Here is a 21,738-nt window from a genome sequence, read left to right on the forward strand (position 1 = left end):
GTGGCGCTGGCTGAATCACTAAATTTCACACACAAACACACACACACACGCGCACACACACATACAGACACACATTGTGTAGTGTGTCAGGAGTTTGTCATTGCCAGTAAACGGATCTATAACTGTTGTCAGTGAATCTGGGTTTGGATTGGGTTCAACACATTATTCTGAAAGAGCCTTCATTTTATTCAAACAACCTTGGTGCTTGTGTGAGTGTATGTTGTGTGTGTTTGTAGACAGGCACACAGAGTAAGGTGGCACGATAAAGACAACAAAACATCATTACAATTATTCTGGTTTTATTACGACTGATATTTGGATTTGGATTTGATAAATACTCACTCATTTCCTTCTGCTGAAGCCAAGAGCAAAGGCTTGATGACTAACAGAGATGAATCCCTACCAACTACTGTAACATTAAATTCTGAATGTAACAAAGATTTCCAAGAACACTAACAAAGCCCTACACCCACACATGCCGGCATGAATACCAGATACAGTCAGTGTTCAGCATTCCTGACCATAGCTGTGTTTTTATTAGAGTTTAGTGAGCTCACAGAAAGTGTCATTGGACACGTATGTTGCTGATGTTGCCATGTCCCCACTTTACCTCTCAACTTCTTAATGATTCCCTAACATTTCCCAGAATGCCTTTTGTTCGCCCATGCACCTGAGCATTTTAGCACAATCATTTTGGGGTAGAGAGCAATAGTAAAGTAGGTTTTCTAGATGTGAAAATCACAATAAGTCTGCATTGCATTCTGGCCTATTGAGTCTATAGAAAGCAGTACCTCTGTTTGTTTTCCACCCCACCAACAGCACCAGGCAGCAGTTTTGAACAACAAAATTCAGATAAACTGACTATACACTACCTGTCCAGCACCAAACCACCCACAGACAACGTTAGAGATTAGCAGGTGAACGTAGCTGTGTATCTCAACGCTAAAGAGCCAGAAAGCATCCTCAAAGCTAAAAGTGAATATGGGATCGACACAAGACTCCAACTGAATGCTAGTGATGCTCTGTGGCTGCTGGTTGTCTTGACTATTCATAACATGTAGGCCACGAGACTTCAGACAACTCAGTAACAACTCCTGATTGGTCAGTGGTGGAGTTATGTCAATGCTGCAACTAACAAGGGAGGCTTCTGATTGGGCAACAAAATCCACATTTGAAGAGTTGTTTTACACAAACTTTTAAAAATCTCAGCTAGGAATATGCTCAATTCACCAGTTTAAATTTTAATCATGATTGTGTGCGCAGCTCAAAAATATACACACAAAATACACACACCACACGCAGATACACATCCTTCGCAGCAAGTACTTTACATGTAAAATACATGTAAGTCACATCATATGCTCAGTGAGACACGTGGATTGCAGACTAAAGTCCCGTCGTACACACACTAAAAAGGTCTTGCATGGGTAAGTCAATGAATACTTCATCATACATGATCTTTCAGTGCACACACAGTGTTCATGTCAGACTCCCAGTGAATATAAGAGATATACAGACTGAGTTTATATAGAGAATAAAGAAAAAGCACACTAAATCTCACACACACACACATACAGTATGCATCTTCTAAAGAGCAGACAGATGATCACACACACCTATGTTAGAAGTTCAGATAGAATTCGCAATGAGGATCAAACTCTCAAACTGAGAGGAGTTGGAAACATCTGAAATTCTCCAAGGATGTGGGAGAGGTGGGTGAGGTGGGGGAGAAAATATGAAAGTAAAGTTGAAGGCGGGTACAGGCCTACTTTTTCACCTCTTAAAAAATGCTCTCTGAAATCCCACTCGGCTCTCCAACTGAGTTTTTATTTCATTTTCTCCTTTTTTCCCCTTTCCTTTTCTTTTTTTTTTCTTCTTCTCCTTCTACTGGTTTTGGAGGCTGTCAGAGATGGCACACACACACATACACACCCCTCCTCACTCTCCAGCCAACATGAGGCTTTTAACTCCAGAGGAGGAAAAAAGCGAGGGGTCCGGGAGAAAGAGAAGCACAAGAAGAGGAGAAGGAGGAGGACGAGGAGAAGGAGAAGGAGGAGGAGGAGGAGGAGGAGGAGGAGGGGTGAGGGGGGAATAGGCGACGGGGAGGGCAGGAGACATTTTCTGCTGATTAAGTAAGTGTTTGCTTCGGCTTCCATTATTTGACAGACACATCAGAGCAACGAGCAGGGAAAAAAAAACACAAATCAGTGGCTTATTTCGCCAGAATCCCTCCATTCCCAGAGCGCGAGCGGTTTGTCTAACTTCCAGTGAAGCTATTTCAATGTGATGACAAACACCTATTCTGGCCAGGTGTCCTCCCTCACTGTTCTGGGCCATGTAATCCTCTGCTTAAATCAGTGTGAGCAAAGGATAGAGAGCGCTGGACTCATTCCCAAACTCCCCTCCTCCTCCTCCGTCTTGGCACAGCATCCTGCTCCCCGCCAGAGAGGAGACACCTACGGGAGTCCTGTGGAAGTGTGTCTATGTGTGTATGTGTGTGTGTTTGTGAGAGAGAGTGTGCACTGCTTACACAACCTCACTGACTCTCACACACACAAACAAAAGCTCTCATCATACACAGATTCTGCAGGAATCATTAGCAAAACCAGCAGAGGGAATTTCACACAGGCCGGGCAAAACATCACTCAGAGTGTACACCCCAGGGGTCTTCAATTAGACCCTAAATACCTCAGCGAGCATCCAGGGGTCCTAATTACTTCAGACTGCTGAAAATGGCCGCAGGCCGCCTAAGGCCGAGGGCTTACCAAGGATGTGCCTGTTTAGAATAGATTCTGGCCCTGAGATCAGTCGGGTTTTCCTGTGTTGTTGGTCTACAGCATCAGACAGAGGAAGCGGTCTCTGTGCATCAGAGCCGAGGCAAAGCCAGCTGCTGGTGGTGTGCTGTGGATATATTTATAGCAGGAGAACAAGAGACTACAGCCGGATTAATTCTCTAACCAGAAAGCAGAGAAAAAGAGAGACAGAGGCAGAGGAGGGTTACCGATCAAGAGAGGAAGAGTTAAAAATATAGCAAAAGATACATCTGCTCTCTGGATGCAAAGCATCAGTGTACACACAGATTCACACACCAGAGCGCACACGCACAGGGGACACAGAGACAGATCGATCTCAGGAACATTACACTGCATTACAGAAGCAGTGACCTTTTCCTAAATCGCCACGGATAGACATTAAAGGGCACACAAGACGTCTAAATACATTCCTCACAGCCCTGGAGATTTATGTACACACACGCAGAGAAACATCATCACCAATTACCCAGCAGTCATTTCAATGCGTTCAAATCCTTCTTTCGTTCCAAGCGGGCTCTGTGAAGCTTTGTCAAACTGAAAAAAAAAAAGTAGGACTTCATTGCAGCCAGGTGTCGTAAACCAAATAAACATACAGAAAGACTCCAGAGAATTGTCCGATTTCAGGTCAAACTATCGTGCATTCCATCCAGACTGCGGCACAGCCACGGGTTTCACAGAAGATCCACAAAATGGGCTGCGACTTCAAGTCAGCATTTATCTTGCAGGACGCGCTATGTATTGCAGCGCATAAGCAAACACAGCACTTACATCATACCGGATGAAAGTTGCGAAAAACAGCGCAAGACTGTGAGCGGTGACAGCAGCTGCCTTCATCAGATATTTCATTGGAGCGTCCACGTTCGAAAAGGTTCTTACAACGACTGCTCATTTGTTTGAGCCAAAAAGCCAAACTTTACCTACTTCCTGCATCTCAGTTGTGTGAATTTGGCGATAGCAAATTCAGTCTTTCAGGTTCTGGATGATATCGGTTGGAGACATTTTAAAAATCAAACAATTCATTAAAAAATAATTGTCAGATTAATCAATAAAATGATTGTTAGTTGCAGCCCTAGTTCTTGCCATTTCACTACTATGAAAAAAACGGAACTATGACATGTCAATGTTTAAAAAAATGTTTAACTATTGATCATGCATCGTACCGCGGGTGAAATTATCATGCAAATGTGATAATTATCGTACACCTAGCAACACTGCACAACATGGGAATTTCAGTATATAACTGTATAAGCATTGCATCTTTTTTTTTCACGTAACTAAATAATTAAATTAAATTAAGTTTTGGCAGATATCGTCCATCTCTGATATATTCATGATTTCTTACTCAAGTTCAATAACTGGGGTGCAACTTTGTTTATATTACTGTGTGAGAGGCTATACAGCTGGTAAGATATCTCACTTTGTGACACCCAGTCCCGAACCATCCCAACTGGAGTTGGAACATGTAATGTAAAGAATAGTGAAACTAAACAACAGATTAGAACAATTAAAAAATCCTCACAGCCAAGAAATTTCACTCACAGATACAATCTAAAGGCACGGGGTCAAGTTCTTATGACACTGGAATGCGCTGAACAAATATGGAGCTCCCAGTGGGGGGTCCGTGAAATGAAAATGTTTGAGAACCCCTGACTTGGATAATAGTATCAAGCATCGCCTTTTCTCCCTGAGGAGCCACGGGGGACTCATAAGCCCCTGCTGCTAAAAAAAAAAAAAGCCTATTTGTAAGACCTTTAAAGATCTGACATTTACAGACATGGAAATCAGCTGTGATCAGCTGGGAGACCGACACAGAATAAAGAAGGGAAAGAAAAATGAAAGAAGGGCAAAACAGCAAGAGTGAGCAGCATTGTGGACAATGTTCCTGGGGGAAACAAGGAACTGTTTAGTTAGCATCTCAATTCAAACAGTAACAAATGAGGAATGGGGGGGGGTTACGATGTCAAGCAACAGACAAGGCAGAAGGGATGGATGAAGGGAGGGCAGAGGAGGCGTGGGAGGGAGGCAGACAGGGAAGAAGCGGAGGTAATGCGAATGACATTAACACACACACACACAGCACCTACAAGAAAAAACACAAAGGCTGAAACCTCCGGAGCATTGTAGTATCAGCCAAGGAAGCATTCCTTCCCATAGCTCTCTCACATCCATCCACCAAAACCTCACACACACACACACACACACACACACACACACACACACACACACACACACACACACACACGTTGCCTACACACCAAGGGAGAAAGACAGACACTGAGAGGCCGCGTCTCCAGCGCCTCCTTTCTCTCCTCCTCTACAGAGAGGTGAATCAGTGCTGGTCTGTACACTTATGAATCAATAATACACTTCATGGCAGGAATGATTCAATAAGGCTCTGTGACTCGCTGAAAAGAAAAGGCGACCGCTCAATAAACAGCCACTCCAGGTGTGTATCAATAAACTAATTATAACACGCAGACCCTCCCTGTAAGCACAGTCGTGTGAGGTCAATAGATTTTCATCACTCACATATTCGTTATGAGTAATCGATCGTGAAGCTAACACAGGCTCAGAGGAATCACAGCATGACGTGGGAGCAGTGAAAATGGAGAGGGTGGGTTTGAGGGGAAAAACACACACACACACTGGCAGGTGACTGTGGGTGCAGCTCCAATGGGACCAACACACACATTTGGGTCAAACACACCTGAGATCAACATGAGGCACACTCACACACGGATATATGTCGAAAATCTGTGTGTCTAAGCAGGCCATGTTTTCATTCTTTGATTCCAGGTCTTGTTCAACAACCCTTGAGGTCAACTGGAAAAGCTGCTCAGCTGAGCAGGTGTTTCTTACCTGCCACAGGTGGAAGCGCGCGCAAGTGCGCATGACGCGGGACTACTATCTCAAAAGTTAAAAAAAGGATATGGGTTGCAGACCATCTTCAGACACCAGCTCCGAGGCCGGGTGGTTTGTTTCAGGTAGAAGAAGACTACGGGGGCCAGGGTGGGGTAGGGAAGGCTCTCCCCGCCGCTCGCTGACGCATCCTCCCCGGCTGTAGAGATCCCGTCAGGCGCTGGGGACGCCGGCTCCACCACCACTTCGCCGCGCTCCCCGCCTCCTATCCCGACCCCGGACAGGTCGTTGAGCCGGATGAAAGTCCTCGGCAGAGAGGAGCGATCCTCCGAGCCCCTGGCGTCGGGGGCCCCGGAGAGATTTCCCCCATCCTCGGCCATCATTCACCTCCTGTAGCAAACATATGATGAGATACAGTAAATATAGCTGACACCCGTGGAAATGCTCAAGTGAGCGCAGCAGCCAGAGCAGAAGGCATTATTATGATTCCAGAAAATATTATTTAAATCTGCTGATTTTTTATTTTTCAACGAAATCTGCAAACTTTACATATAATGAAAAACACCCTGCTGCACAAGAACGCACGATTAAATTTAAATACTGGAGGAGGCAACAGTAGGAAGCAGTTGTTATTTTAGGAAAATATGCGCACACCCCCCCGAAAAATGATTGCATTTTCCCCCCTTTTGTATAAAAATGTACCAAAAGGATTTTTAATTGAAGAAGATCGACTTAGTACATATTTGCTGCCACAAGCTGGTAAATAAAATGGAGCTCCTAATGAGCCTCCAAAAATTCACGATGAAAAGGACTGGCAGCGCATTCCTTTTCATCAAAAACAATGCCAAAATCTCCCTCATCAGCAACAACAGCCTGTGACTGCTCTAATTCATTTCCAAACTTCAGCTTTATCAATTACCCATAAACAATATGTTCATTTTGAAGTGATCTGCAGCAGCTGTTGCTCTAAATGAGTGCAGGAGCATCTTTCCATTCGATTTATTTACCTGCAATGGACTCGGTAGATGTGCCCAAAGCGCGCTCAGTCATCGCATGATCAGTTTTTGTCGTGGCTGTAAAGTCCACACCAGCCTGAAGAAAACAAAATCCCGGTTGGTAAGAAGGAGAGACGAGGAGGGAAGAGATAAAGAAGAGAGGAGCAAAGGAAGGGGGGGAGAAGAGAGAGGAGAGGGTCTTGTGGGTTTGGTGCGTCTGGCGGACCGTATAGTTTCCAGGTGGTGCGCTGCTTGCTGCTGTTGCTGCTGCTGCTGCGCGGGTCCGTCTCAATAGACGCGGTGCGCCCAGGCCCCGATCTCCGGTGTCCAAGCTTCTCCAGGGGCCTCACTAACACTTCATAACGACCCCCCAGTTAGAAATAAAGAAGCCAACCGTGAGATGTGCGTCTACTTTTGCAGCGTTCACCCTCAGGTAAAATATTAACGCCGCGCACAAACTTCTTGAAGGTTCCCTCCTCCTCCAGAGCTGATGGACAAACCCACCCAAAAAAGGAGGAATAACGACAATTAGTGATCTGTTCGTTTCCCTGCGCTTTCCTCCGCTGTTTCTCTCCTTCAAATTAAGAATCCAGTACTTTTCGTTGCATCCACAGGCGGTTTTCGGCGCATATCCCGCATCAGTGTTTTAAAGATCCATGGAGATGCTGCTGCGCATCCTGTCGCTGAACACAAACAGGCGCCAAGAGAGACAACCTTTGGTATTCTCTAAATACCACGAGCACCACCCCTCTCCATTGTTGCGCTCATGAACGACCGGGCGCTCCTGTTGTCCCTCTTGTCTCCTCCAGACTGTATTCGGTCGGTTCCGTCCATCAGCAGAGCTCACACAGCTGGATGGGGGATCCTAACTTCTCATTCCCCGCCCAACGAGCGCCCGCTGTGCGCCAATCACAGCGCGGCCTGAGTTGGAGCTCCCTCCTCACTGGCTGAGTTGGATGTCGATCTAAACTGTACGGCGGGGAGGGGGAGGAGGAGGAGGAGGGGGTGAAACAGCTGGAATCTTATTGTCAGCTGTCAGCCAATGAGACGCAAGAGAGCGACGGCATCCAGCAGCATTGCTGTGTGATTGGTGCAGAGCTTTATTATAGGGAATTTTGAGGGGGAAAGTTGCCAGACTGTGAAATTAGCAGAGAATGAACAGTTAGTATTGGCTTTCAGTGATGGTAGAAATTAAAAACAGGTAAAAGAAAAACAGAATTTCGCCATTTTTATGTAATCATAGAAAAATTTAATGTAAAATTTAAAATAATTAGATTACTTTTTCACTTTTAGGTTGCCAGATTTGGGGACCCTGGGCCCTGGAGGAGTGCTCTGGCATGTATGTCGATGGCCACTAGGGGAAGATGTTTCCCCAGGCTTTTCTGCCTCTCTCTCTCTCTCTCTCTCTCTCTCTCTCTCTCTCTCTCTCTCGCTCTCTCTCTCACACACACACACACACACACACACACACACAGTCAGAGCACCTACAGCTGGTTTGGGGAGTCATACACCCTGAGGCAGAGCAGAGAGTTGTACTCTATAGATTTTAAGTGACATAGTGTCTCTGAATTACAATGCTGTCCCCTGTTGCACCTCGATCTGTTTTCTACAAGCCTGGTGCACACACACACACACACACACATACACACACACTCACACACAGTCTTACCACATTACTCACAACATCACCGTGGCATACTTTATTTTCATTACAGTGTATGATCATTGATCTGGGTGCAGGAGCAAATCAATGAGGAGGACCAATTTCTTTTTTCGTGGCATCTGTCGCAGCCAGCGCTTGGTGTGCAGATATTAATCACCTGGGCTGTTTGCGCATAGCTCATTGCGAGAGCATGAAGACTGAGAATCACACGTGCACACATGACCTGGAAAAAAAAAAGAAACACCTGCATGTGCAGACACGAGAGGAGGAGACGCAGACAGAAAAAACGACTTTTTACGGCCTCTGTCAATAGAGCTTGTTTGAGCTGATCACTTAATTGTGTACTATCTTAACAAAGTAGCCATTAAAACGTATTGATCCACCACTGCTTGTGCCTATTAGGCAGGAATGAGGGAACGTTCTGAGAGAAAAAGTAGAACACAATTAAGACCAGGTTCTGGATGAAGCACACCAAAAAGTACAAACACAACATTCATTAATAATAAGCAATACAATTATGCATCTATTATTCATCAAATGGAATAAAGCAGTGGCAATTCAGCACTGAGTGCCCATGAACACTTCCCAAGGCGTGCTTTTATGAGTGCTTGATGAATGATGTTTGTTAGTGCTGGCCAGTTCGAGCTAAGACCCCAATTTATCAGAGTGAGTGATCTCAGCTCTCCGGGGGAAACTTTCTCTTGTGGCTACTCTGCAGGCCTCCTGACCAGCAGCACTGTTTGCATAGACACAGTTCATTTATACAGCTCATCTTCAGCTGGCTGTGATGATACAGATCACAGCCTAATACAGGGGAGGTTAATAAATCAGTGAAGTGTCTCTCTTTACCCAACAAATACCTACACACCAACGGAATTATAAAGACTTCCGATAGACAGAGTAATATGCATTCCTGTGGGAAGAAGCAACATTTCAAATTACATGGAAACTAATGATTGTACTTTACTGAAGATAGGTAGGTAGATAGGTAGGTGGATAAACAGATTCTTGAATTGCTACTGCTTTTGCACTGTTTATACTAGGCATGCAAGACTCTAAGGATCCTGTGTTTGTCTGTTGTTTTGCCAATCAGTCCTTTCCCCATTTTGATGAATGCTGACATATCTCAGCAGACACTGGATCAATTGCATTTACATTTTCTCATTTGTCAAACACTTTTGTCTGTAGCAATGTAGAAATTATGTACTATCCAAGTCACAGGGTTTTATATTCACATCCATGGTCCCCAGTTGGTGAATTATATTGACTTTGAAATTTTACTGAAATGTCTTGGAAGTATTGGATGGAATGGCCAACATGTTTGTACAGACATTCAGGGTGTCCAGAGGATGAATCCTAATAACTTTCATTTAACCCTATGCACCAGAACCTAGAGATTCTGGTAAACTTGAGATGTATTCTTGCAGCTAATGTCTGTACAGTTGTTACACACTGTATTGTTTAGCATGAATAACTATAAAAATGTGATCATTCTTAGTTCCCAAAGGATGATCCCAAATGTTTTTTTCTTCTATTCAAGAGGGTCAAAATTTATCCTTGACCAATACTTTGATTACTGAGTTAAGTTATCTCCAGATCTCAAATATTCATGGTCCCCACAGGATATATTTGAATAATTTTTCTTTTGTTTTGATCTTTCCCTTAGCACCACCATCAGCAAACATGTCTAATTGTATACTAGAAATAATTCCCCTTTTTTTGGCAGACTCCAGTTCAGTCAAAGTATGTATAAGTAAAAGGTACATTCATGCCCCCAGAGGATAAACACGTCCCATTTTGGACATCCATCTTTAATACCACCTTCACAAAACACACCAGACTTCTTATAATATAGTAATTGCTATGACAATTGAACACATTTATCCATATAGGAGATAAACCTTTTGGATTGTAAAACCCTCTGGTGCCATGCTCAGGACAAACTGTTTTAAAATGCTCAGTATGCAGTTATTTTTAGCCATGCTAGCAGAATAGCTTTAGGGATAGGCAATCTCGGTCAGTTGGTCCACCACTTGGGTCCAGACTGAAATATTTTGGTCCACCACTTTGGTGCAGACTGAAATATCTAAACTACTACTCACTGGCATGATTTTGGTACAGGAATTCATAATTCTTGCAGTGTGAACTGTAGTAACTCCCTGACATCTAGCACTATCTTCAGGAAAGATCAAAACTCAAATAAAATATTTATACCCCAGACTTTAGATGACCCAGGAGCTTTCACAAATGTGTCCTGTGTCATTGATCTTTGGTCATATTATGTTTTATGCATCTGGGTTGTCTTAAAAACACAATAAGCATTCATGTCAGCAAACAACACTGAAAACCAACTTAGAATCTGACCTTCAATCGCTCCTGAGACTCAGAGACAAGCCAAAAAAGAGCCTTTGTCTACAGAAATAAATACCTGTATTTTTTATGTCAACCATAAATTGATTACTATTTGCATTATCTGATGCCTGATAATCACAGATTATCATACAATAGTACACTGTTGTGTGTGTAATTATGAACGTGTGACTCCACTCTATCCATGTTATTGAACCCTCTTTAGTCCAACCCCAAAGGTGCTAGCAGTGAGCATTGTCCACAAGCAGTAATTACAATATTGATCATTTAGTCATCCTCTCCTTGCGTCAATATTGTTCTTACACTTAACCCTTTACACCACAAGACAGGAAGTTGTCCAGTTACTTAACACTTTGCCATACCTCTGCTGTATACAGCCCCTCAAGTTCCTTTCACAGCACAGGACCCTAATTCTCTTCATCCTGTCAAATAGGGACATTCAAAACGAATGATTATTATTGCTGTCATGAAGAGAACTGGCAGCAATAAGCCAGTGATTCCTGGCAGGTCTCAAAATATTAAGGAAATTGAAGCAGACCTCTGTTTCTTTTTATATATGACGGAGTGAAGTTGATGCGAGGGTTGGGTCAGGTATAATATCACGCAAATAAAATCCTGTAACTGGCAACTGGCTGGCTTGATTTGGATTTGGGAATGGTGAGATCAATATCGGTTTTGAAGAATCAGTGATATGATAAAGAGAACTGTTTGTGTAAACTTGCCACAGGAAAAAGGTCTTTAATAATATTTGTGTTTCTATGTCCTCATCAGAGCTTCCTCACCACTGATAATAACAAATACAGTACTGTGGTACATAATAAATCAACCAAACTGCTTCTTTCTCATGAGATATTAATTAAGTATACTTTCCGAAGCAGGGGAAGATACCAACAAACCAAAATGGAAATAAGGACAAAAACAGTTCAATTTAACTGATGGCATGTTGACATATGTCAAGCTGGTTTCTTTTAATCAATAAAATCAGCTGAGGTTGAATATGAGCTCTGTGGTCGCTGTGAAATCCAGGACGTTGTTATTCACATATGCTGTTTAACTTTGCGGTATTCATACTCTGGACAAGCAGCCCATTCCTGTATTTAGTGCCAGCAAACCTGCACCCATTTAGAGCAAGCAGTTGATAATATTTCGATTTAGAACATTAAAAGGCTCTAAAAATTCATTGCAACTATTTTTTTAATAAAATAATCTTCACAACTTAATAAGCAAGACTTAAGAGTTCAGATTTAGGAGAAAACCAACTGTAGAATTTAACACTCAAACTGTGTTTGTGTACGTTTTAGGAGGCTCTGTAGAATATGTCAGAAATGGAATACATTATGTATAACTATGTTTTCATTAGTGTATAATCACCTGAAAATAAGAAATGTTATATCTTGGTATCTTTTATATCTACAGACACTGCATGTCCTCTTGCACAGAGTCTGCCATGTTTCTACAGTAGCCCAGAATGAAAAAAACAAACAGTGGCTCTAGATAGGGCCTTTCATGTTTTTCGCATGTTTCTCAGCCGCTGTAGTTTCTCATACACACTTGGAAAGGGAGGGTGAGGCGCACAGCTAAATATTACACACTGGTCCTTTAACATGACTGTGTGGGTGTGGTTTGATCACACTGTCCTGACATTGCTGGCAACACAAGCAAACAATCCCACAACAGACATTAGGTTTTGATTTAAATTGAAATAAGTTATCCAACTGAGCCCCACCCACTTCAAAGCAGAGAGAAAATCAAGAACAAAAACAGAAATACAGAAATAACCAAAAGTGACCCCATGGCTCATAATAAGTAACTGACAAAATAGGTTCATGCACAGGCCTGATTTCTCCTTCTGGCCTGAAGCAAATTGAGCCTGATTTGCATGTAGATAGATTTCAATCAGATTTGTGATCTGACTGACGGAGTATGTCTTAAATGTTATCTGGATTCATCCAAATATGAAAGTGACAAAAAGTGTAAACATATACCAACACATACTTTGATACAATAAAGTCAAAACAAATGGTAGAGTATCATAAATGAAAGAAATATGAAAACAGTAATAATAATATATATATATAATGATAATGATAATATATAATGCTAATGGTGTCTTAATAATATGGCTGGACTGTGGTCTGACTGCTTTCCAACAACAATCGATATACACCACCTATACACTCACCGCGTGAGAGACACTCACTTGGCTGGACAGGATGGCACTGGGCTGTCAAGCAGGCGCACGGGGTGATTGCCTCTAGTCTCACTTTTCTATTTATCTGCTGGATGATACATAGAAGAAATGAACATGTCAGTTTATTTTAGCCCGCATGCAATCTAAAACAATACAGTAATACAGTGCACTCCGTGTGACTCATGTGGCGTGTCCGTGTGTGTGTGTGTGTGTGTGTGTGTGTGTGTGTGTGTGTGGGCGTGTTATGGGAGCCCAAAGAAGGTCAACAACAATATCAGTCATTTATAAACAAAAATCACTTCTAATTGAAAAATGTTAAACACAAGACTCCAGACTATACAAAGCTTGAAGCTTTTCCATTCCTACTTGCCCACCTAGAAATCACACATGATTTCAGTGATACTGATTCACATGTTGGTAACCTTGGTTACAGAGCAGAGCCACTCGGAGAGGAACATTTTCAACACTTCATAAATTATATGCCTGTAATGACATGGAAGCAAAAAAGGAAAAGGAGGAAGGAGAAGAGACTGGAGGGGAAACAAACTAGAACAAGAAGGAAAATTAAAGAGGAGGAGAAACAAGGGTGCCTAAAGGAGAGGATGGTGCATGTAGGAAAAGGAGAAGAACGTATCCAAAGCAGAAACAAATGGAAAGGAAGGGAGGAAGAAGAGTGGTAGGAAGAAAAGTCATGAAAAGAAAATAAGGGAAAGGAAGGTGAAAGAGGGTGAAGAAAAGAATGTGGATGTAGGCCTGAGAGGCAGAGAGAAGAAGATGGAGGAGGAGCAGGAGGAGTGCAGAGGGAGAACAGGTTAAAGAAGAAGTAGTTTGGCAATGTTGTGCAATGATGACTAATAGATAGGTGCTGAGACGGGGAATGCACACTCTGCTTTTGTTTTCTCTTTGATTCCCTCCCCCTTCCCCTCTGCGAGCCTAATTAAAAGTGCATTTTTCTTTTTTTTTGCAAACGTAAATTGATAACAAGGAGCTGCTATTGCAACATGACAAAACAGAGGCAGAGCTGGGAAAAAGTTGAGATGAGTGAGAGGGGGAAACAGAAGGGGCCCTCAGCGCTTCCCTCTTTGCCTCTGCCTTTCATCTCTTTCCTCTTTGAGCGTCCTCCAGCTCTGTCAGCGTCGGCTCCTACAGAGCTCGGCGCGCTCCCACCGGGGGTCCTCGCGAGTCAACCCAGGACGAGCCGCTGTCCCTGGGGGTGAGGCAGGGCTGTGCTGGGCCCCGCTCTGGTGCCTGTGCTACTAATAGCTAAGGCCACAAAAGATTTAACATGGACATACTGGGACAGTCCAATACTGTCATAGTGTGTGTTTGTGTGTGTGTGTGTGTGTGTGTGTGTGTGTGTGTGCGTATCATGCCTTTGCAAATCCGTGTGTACAAATACAAAGAAAATACATAAAAGTGTATGGGTGCTGAACATGTTGTGGCTCTATCATAATGAATGTTTACATGCACACTAACAGATACAGGTCATGTTCTATAAAATCCTATTTATGAATATTGCTGCAAACATGAATAAACAGATTATTACTCTGGAGATTATGAATAGAATATTCCCGGGGCCAGCTACAGTATTTTGGATTTGTGTAAGTCCTGTATTATCATTATCCATTCTCTGTGAATAGTATGCAGCGTTTACAGTGCATGAACTGAGTCACAGAGGAAATGCATTGAAGAATACAGTACACACATTACTGCACTGATCCAAGCAGCTTTGTGCTCAGGATAGCGAGACTAAATCTACATGCTAGGCATGCTGTGAGGCTGTACTTGGGCACAGCAGTGCTTTGAGCTAAGCACAAACGTCTGCGTCATAACAGGTATATATATATATATATATATATATGTGTGTGTGTGTGTGTGTGTGTGTGTGTGTGCTAGAAACATCTGAATTTAGATGAACAGTCAGTCAAACAGGCAAATGTTAACTTCACATTGAGATGAGAGGAAAATCAGAGTGTACATAATCTGAGAATCATTTTTATTGGTGCATTATTCTGAGCAGTTCATTTGGGTAGATACTGAGATAACTGAATCTGTGCCATGTTACTGGTCTGCTAGTGGCACTTAAGGAGATGTCACGCCTAGGGCTGGGTATCGTTTAAAAAATTTCGATACCAGTACCCTTAACACGATAGCGATACCAATTGAGTACTTCATTCGATACTTTTTTTCAACTTCATTTGATATTGATCAAGTGAAAAGAAAGCGATCGGTTGCAAAGTGCTAGAGTTAGATATGGAGTGGCTCGTAGTCACCACTGAACAAAGCATGGCTGCGAGCAAAACCATAGAAACAGTATTTTTTTCTTGATCTGGGTACAAAAAGAACCGATTGCAGGTATCGTTTGACAGGCCTAGTTTCGATACTACTCGGTACTGGGTTGTTTCGGTCGATACCTGAAAGGTATCGTGTACCCATCCCTAGTCACGCCATGCTTCCTCTTTGGAGACCATGAATATCTGTACCAAATTTCATCCTAAACAGTTATTGATGAGACAGTTCAATCTATAACAAAAATCTCAAATTCATGCCCAGCGGAAAAGTCAATTGATTACCAAAGTCGAGGACCACGAGATTTCAGCCTGGATCAGTGGTGAACCAACATTTCTACCCATAGAGTTCATACATTCTAGTTCATCCAGTTTTAACCACATGTGTTATTATCTTATTCAGGCTAATAGATCATGAGAATTGTGAACAGCACACTGAGGTTATTATAGGTCAGTCACAAATGCAATAGTAACCTGAATCATATTTAGTTCTTTGATTAGAGGATTGCGTAATGCAGCATAGATTATTCTTTTCACATCCGACCAGCTGCTAAGTGTTTGTCTGATGGTCGGTGTGATAAACAGAGCGAGTGTCAACTATTCAGACTGATGGTCACAGTCTGGTTATGTGGGTTAAAAACTAGCTGTGCCTATTCACACAGGAAAAGGGAAAACGATTGTGGCAATCGATCACTCCCACAGGGCGAGTGTATTGACAGACACAGACTCTGTACACACATTTTTCATATACAATGAAAACACACACGCACAGACACACACTCCTGCTAAGCGACTTATTTGATTTCCTGCCTTTGAGAGGGAGAAAAATGACTTATTGACACGCCTCTCTGCTTTCTGTCATTCATGCAAGTGTTGGACAACTTTCCACCATCTAGTTTGGGAGTTTTGTCGAGACATGTGTCCAGTGCTTTTTGGATTTCTTCATTACGAGGACTGGGTTAATAAGGTGGCCTGACACTGTGTGTATTTTAAACCTCTGACCTCAAAAATGATCTACAGCTGCTACCTGCCAAATGTACCTGACAAGCAGTCTGTTCACCTGCCTATCACATGTCCACGCACGCCCACACAGTAAGCAGATAGATGAATACACACAGACTCACATCATCACACACTCAGACACACCCCACACACTCTGCGATCACATGACTACACTTTTCTCTGCTTCACCTCAGCCTCAAAAACAGGCTGATACCGCTTCATCAACAAGTCAGAGGTGTTTATGTCCTGTACATGATTGAAAAGCCTCTTGGTGGCCTTCCCCTGCAGTGCCGAGTTCGACCAGACACTCATGTTTCCATCCCGCACGTCTGGAACATCAATCATCCTTTTGAATGTATATATGTTACGTAGCGAAGATTAAATGAAATAACAGGGCCCTCACATTTGTCTTAAGCCATTTACCCAAACCAAATGAGCAATTGAAAGGGACATCCATATTTCCATTCGCGTGATGACTTGGGTGGGTGTTTTGAATTATCTGAATGATGAGAATGTATAGGGGTTGGGAAGAAGAGTGTGTGTGTGAGAAAGATAGGAGAGGAAAGAAGAAACATAATGAGAGGGGGAGGGATTGCTTCACACAGCATCCATGCTGTTCATGGATATATTTCTAGGTGATTGAATTTCCACCTCACACCATTATAGTTCACCAGCTTCCTCTTATTGCATTGCAATGTAATCCCCACATCCCCCTCTCCTTCCACTTTAATTAAGTGCTTAATAAAGGGTGGAAACTATGAACTCCAAACTGTATCCTTATGTAACTTACCACTGTTTTCTGCAACACAGCACACTCCAAATATGGCAAATTAAGACAAAAAAAATAATAATAATAAACAAATAAATTAAGAAACATTAACTAATGTGGATGCATCCATACAGGACACCAAGGGTCATGTAATGATTTGATGAGTCTGAAAATTACTCACTCAATTAAATCTCAACTCAACTGAACGCCTACCAGGGGTCATAAGGTAGGTCTCCACAACCATCAAAACGCCAAATGAGGGAATATCTTTAGAAAGAATGGCGTTCATCACTCTTATCAAAAATCTATATTTTTGAGAGGCATCGAAGCTGTTTTGCAGCTGGTTGCACCAGCTATTGGTCAATCTCTGATGCCTGATAGCAATTTAGCCTCTGGAGGGGGAACAGCAGGGCAAAATTCAGCAAAATGAATAACAGAGATAACACAGACTTCCTCTGCAGTCTGATGAGCAACCTGATACATGAAAATGACACGAAAGACACATTTCTAAATCTTTATAAACAGGTATTTGCATATGAATGAAGATTAAAAGCTAATACAACATAAATGTGTTCCATCTCTCTCCACACAAACCAAAGCCCCCAAACTCAAAACTACTCAGACTATGAACAGAAGCCAGAACCTGTCAGTGCCAAAACCTTGGTCTCTTGCCTCCAGATTCTACATTCACATGTGGATATCTAGTCATGGTTTTGCTTATTTTGCTGTTTGGTTTAGTCTCTGTGCTTTTCCCTCCTGTGTCTGTCTCCCTCCCTGACAGTGAGGGCGTTCTGGTCACACCTGTGTCTCGTCAGCAATCACTCCTGTGATTAAAGACACCACTGCTTTGCCATATAATCCCGTGCCCGTACCTCGTTACAGTTCGTTCTCGTCGAGTCCCTGCTGATTTAACGGCATTACTCTTGTGTGTCCAAGTGTGTTTTTTGACCGCGAGTTTAGCAGTATCCTTCTTTTGTTTGCATCGTTCAGGCGACGCCACCTACCCTCTTTTGTTAAGTCTCGCAATAAACTGCAGAATCTCTACATTTTTAATCCAAACACAAAACTGAAAATATGACATATCTGTTTATATGGATTAGCTATTGATAAGCAGAGGTTTAGCCCAGATAGACCTTTTCCACAGCAGCCATTTTGACACCATATAGTATTTAAACACAGGTGTCACCAATGATACTAATTAAGGCCCCGTTCCATTCAGCTCAAACAGAGTCAGGGTGCTGCTGAGGTGCGTGCTGGCTCACAGAAAGGCTCTGCTGCATGAAATGGAACTGGACCTTAATTTGCATCACTGGCAGAGGCGGACTGGGACAAAAAATCGGCCCTGGCATTTTGGACCAGACCGGCCCACAACATTTGATAACACACCTTTTCAGTCTTTTCGGTGCAACTGTGCAAGTCTTTAAAACAACATACCTTGAGCCATGCAATGACTTAAATACTTCCAAACTTGTCATTTATTAACACTATACTACTACTACAACACTATTATTTAATTAATACACTGCACCACTCAATCACAGTAATGAATATGAAGGCAGCATTCATCCTATTGGGTGTGCCTATGTAGGGAGGGAAGAAAAGAGAAAGAGAAAGAATAGTGATGAGAATGATGGATCAGATCTGTGGGGTGAGTTTTATATATACACACACATAAAGATGCAGTCAGGTCCAGAATTATTGGATTCTCTGGTAAACAAACACACAGCTGCATTCACACAGTCTTCCGGACAATGAAACTTACAAACACACAGCTGCATTCACATAACACTAGCAATGAACAAAATGATGTCATTATAAAAAGTGTTATTTTCTTTCATTGTTTTCTTTCATTGCAGGCTAACTTACATTGTCTTTAGCCACCTAGCTACATAAAACAGCCCATTTTTTCCAGGCCTAAATAGGAGCTTACCCAAGGACTACTAGTTGAACAAAGAAATTCAGAGTGCTGACTCTTCACTTTTCACTCACATTTTTGGTGAATGGTGGTGGCTTTAAATATGCCTAGGCTAGAATTACTGGAATGTACAGATACCTGCAGCTGCATTCACATAAAATAGACAAAATTATATAATTTTAAATAAAAGTGAGATTTTCTATCAGTTATGTAGCCTACATTGTCCCTACCATCTAGGCTACATAAAGATCTGCTATACAGTATCTGCAGGACAAAAAAGCAACTTAGCCAATAGGCCAGCCTAGCACTCACCCCACAAACAATAATAGTCTAATAAGAAATTAGAATGCTGCCCACTGACTTATTGTTATTGTTGGTGAATAGTGAACAAGTTTTCTCATAATAGACTATTTTGTTCAGAATGAAAGACATAAAAGTAGGCTACTAAACTAGGCTTATTTTCTCATCCAGCCAGTGTAGCCTACAATGTCTTACAGTCAAAATAACACTAATGCTCATTTCACCTGCATTAAACTAACCAACTTGGCCATAGAGCAATAGACAGAATTATTTGGCTTTATCCTACTCGTTTCATTTCATCCATGTTCTGACAGTAGTCCAGCTTACCGCAGGTTCAACAACATGCTCCTGTTGAGCAGTTGCCACTGCAACCGGCACCACCGTCATCAGCGATGGGAGCTGATGGAGGCCCTGCTGTGGCAAACATGTCAGTGATTTTAACTGATTTGAACTGAGTTTTTCTGCGCCACCTTTGCGTTTTCTCTCCATCTCTAACTGATAACGTTTCACCTGCACACCGGCGCACCAAGCCAAAGGGGGAAGGTGTTTCATGATATGATTGGGCCGGTCCCCTGTCAGTCAGCGTGTAATGGCCTTTTTTTTTTTCTTTTCTTTTCTTTTTTTTTTTTTTTTTTTTTTTTTTTTTTTTTTTTTTTTTTTGCCTGTAGGCGGGACCAAAGCGTACAGGGTGGTTGTTCAACAGTGTGTTTGGGCTGTGTGATATACTGGTTATCAGACTTATCGGCCCAAATAGCACGTCGGCCCACCGGGCAAATGCACGATATGCCAGATTATCAATCCGTGCCTGATCACTGGAAACACCTTTGTTGACCCGAAATGGCTGCTGTGAAATTTAAAACGGGTACCTGCACACATACTAGTTCAACTAAAACAGAGAAAAGTGTCACCTCTACAATTTGGACCAACTCACTAAAAAGTGGAAAACACTAAAAATGACCCCTTTAACATTTTAACAGCAAAATAATCCGGCATACCCACCATTAGCTAAAATAATAGCATTTTTGTTCACTTGCAACAATGATTAAACTAGCAACTACGGTTTAGCCGCCAGTTTGTTATACTGCCATGTAGCTGACATGTTTGTACAGTGTTGCGGCTTGTCAGCTCTTCCGGATATTATCTTATCTAGTTAAACCGAGCTGAAGCTAAAACTTTACGTTAGCTGAACTGACTAGCTTTCCAATTAGCCAAGTTTCTCGGCTTAGTTAACTACAAAGTTACTTACCGCTGACTTTCTTTATCAGTTTGATAAAAGATAATTTTTACTTAAATATAAAAGTAGTATTTACTCACCAGTTTAAAACAGCTACATTGTCTCAGTCCAGTCCCAGGGCTGTCAATCATTGTTTTGGTTAGCTGTAGCAACTCAGCTCTACATTTTATTTTTTAATGATATTAGAGTTTTTTATCGCCTACAATATTTAAGAAAAAAAAGTATAATAAAAAAAACTCTGAACATTAGGCTAACATCAAGCTATTCCAAGTGTTGTGGCTCACATTTTCTGTAAAATGACAAGATAATTTTTGGTTCTTAAACAGCATGCTGCAATATGGTCGTGACTCAACCCACAGACAGTTTGTTGCATCTACCCCACCTGCTATAAACTGAAACTGTTTCTGTGTTTTGCTTGTACATGGCCCAAATACAAATAGGCCGAATCCACTTACAAACCAGTGTGCTGTCTTAGTTGTCTGGACCGCAACAAAACATCACCACTTACCCTGAAACCAGCATGCTGTGTATTTGCCACATCTGGCCCATATGACCGTTCCTATTCCCAGAAATGAGCTGACACTACCAAATCTGGCCCACATGTGTGCGCAGATGCATAGTGTTGGTAAGTAATGTTCATCTTGTTGGTTGGGTTATTAAATATCTAAATAATCTAAAATATTCATTTATATTATTCCACTCCAACGGACCAATTTTAAGATGAGATAGAGATTTTCCTCTGACAGCTGCCCCTGGGAGCACACTTTTTGAAATTATTGTGGAAAAATCTTTTAAAATCAGTTGTGGAGTTGCTAATGGAGGTGCTAATGGTGCTACTAGATGAAAGACAAGGGCTTATTCTCCTGACAGGATCTGGCCGTAAGATTTTAACATTTTGCTTGGGGAAAGCTTACGTCAAAACCCATTCATGGGAATCTATCCTCTGATAATCATGGATATACACTGCACATGACCTTTTGTTTTTAAGATATCTTATAAAGCATGATCAGTGAAAAATGAAAATGTGACTTGATGGTGGCAATAGACCAGGGGGTTTCTAAGTCTAAAACTGTGGGCCTCACCTCAAACAAAGCTTGGAAGAAGGCGCCCCTTCACTCCCCCTTACTTTATTGGCTTTCTCTCAATCCCTGGATGCCTATGGGATCGTGATTATGTTATTTGATCCCATTCAGATATTATGTTTGACATGCTTCAGGCTACACCTAATACATAAAAAGGGCTGTCCTAAGACATTTATTAGTTTTTCTCTCAGGATAAGTGGAGAAAACTGTAAAACCCCTCTCTCTGAAATCTCTGAATTGTCTCTTAAACCAAACCA

The 21,738-nt window shown here is 42.1% G+C and overlaps 1 protein-coding gene across 12 annotated transcripts in view; it reads right to left on the reverse strand.

Moving 5' to 3' along the window:
• The window catches only part of cacna1g (calcium channel, voltage-dependent, T type, alpha 1G subunit), a 232,489-nt gene extending 224,983 nt beyond the window's left edge, over positions 1–7,506 (reverse strand). For 11 of the 12 annotated variants that reach the window (XM_027289253.1, XM_019255537.2, XM_019255535.2 and 8 more), the window contains exons 1-2: positions 6,680–7,506; positions 5,745–6,062 (exon numbers count right to left, since the gene is read on the reverse strand). In XM_027289253.1, the coding sequence (XP_027145054.1) occupies positions 5,745–6,055 (311 nt within the window). In that variant the 5' untranslated portion in view covers positions 6,056–6,062; positions 6,680–7,506. The remainder of the gene's footprint in view (positions 1–5,744; positions 6,063–6,679) is intronic. The other variant, XM_019255526.2, reaches the window with a different exon arrangement.
• Between the last annotated feature and the right edge of the window lie 14,232 nt (positions 7,507–21,738).

The sequence above is a fragment of the Larimichthys crocea genome, chromosome XVI, assembly GCF_000972845.2.
Source record: "Larimichthys crocea isolate SSNF chromosome XVI, L_crocea_2.0, whole genome shotgun sequence".
Taxonomy (NCBI): Eukaryota; Metazoa; Chordata; class Actinopteri; family Sciaenidae; genus Larimichthys; species Larimichthys crocea.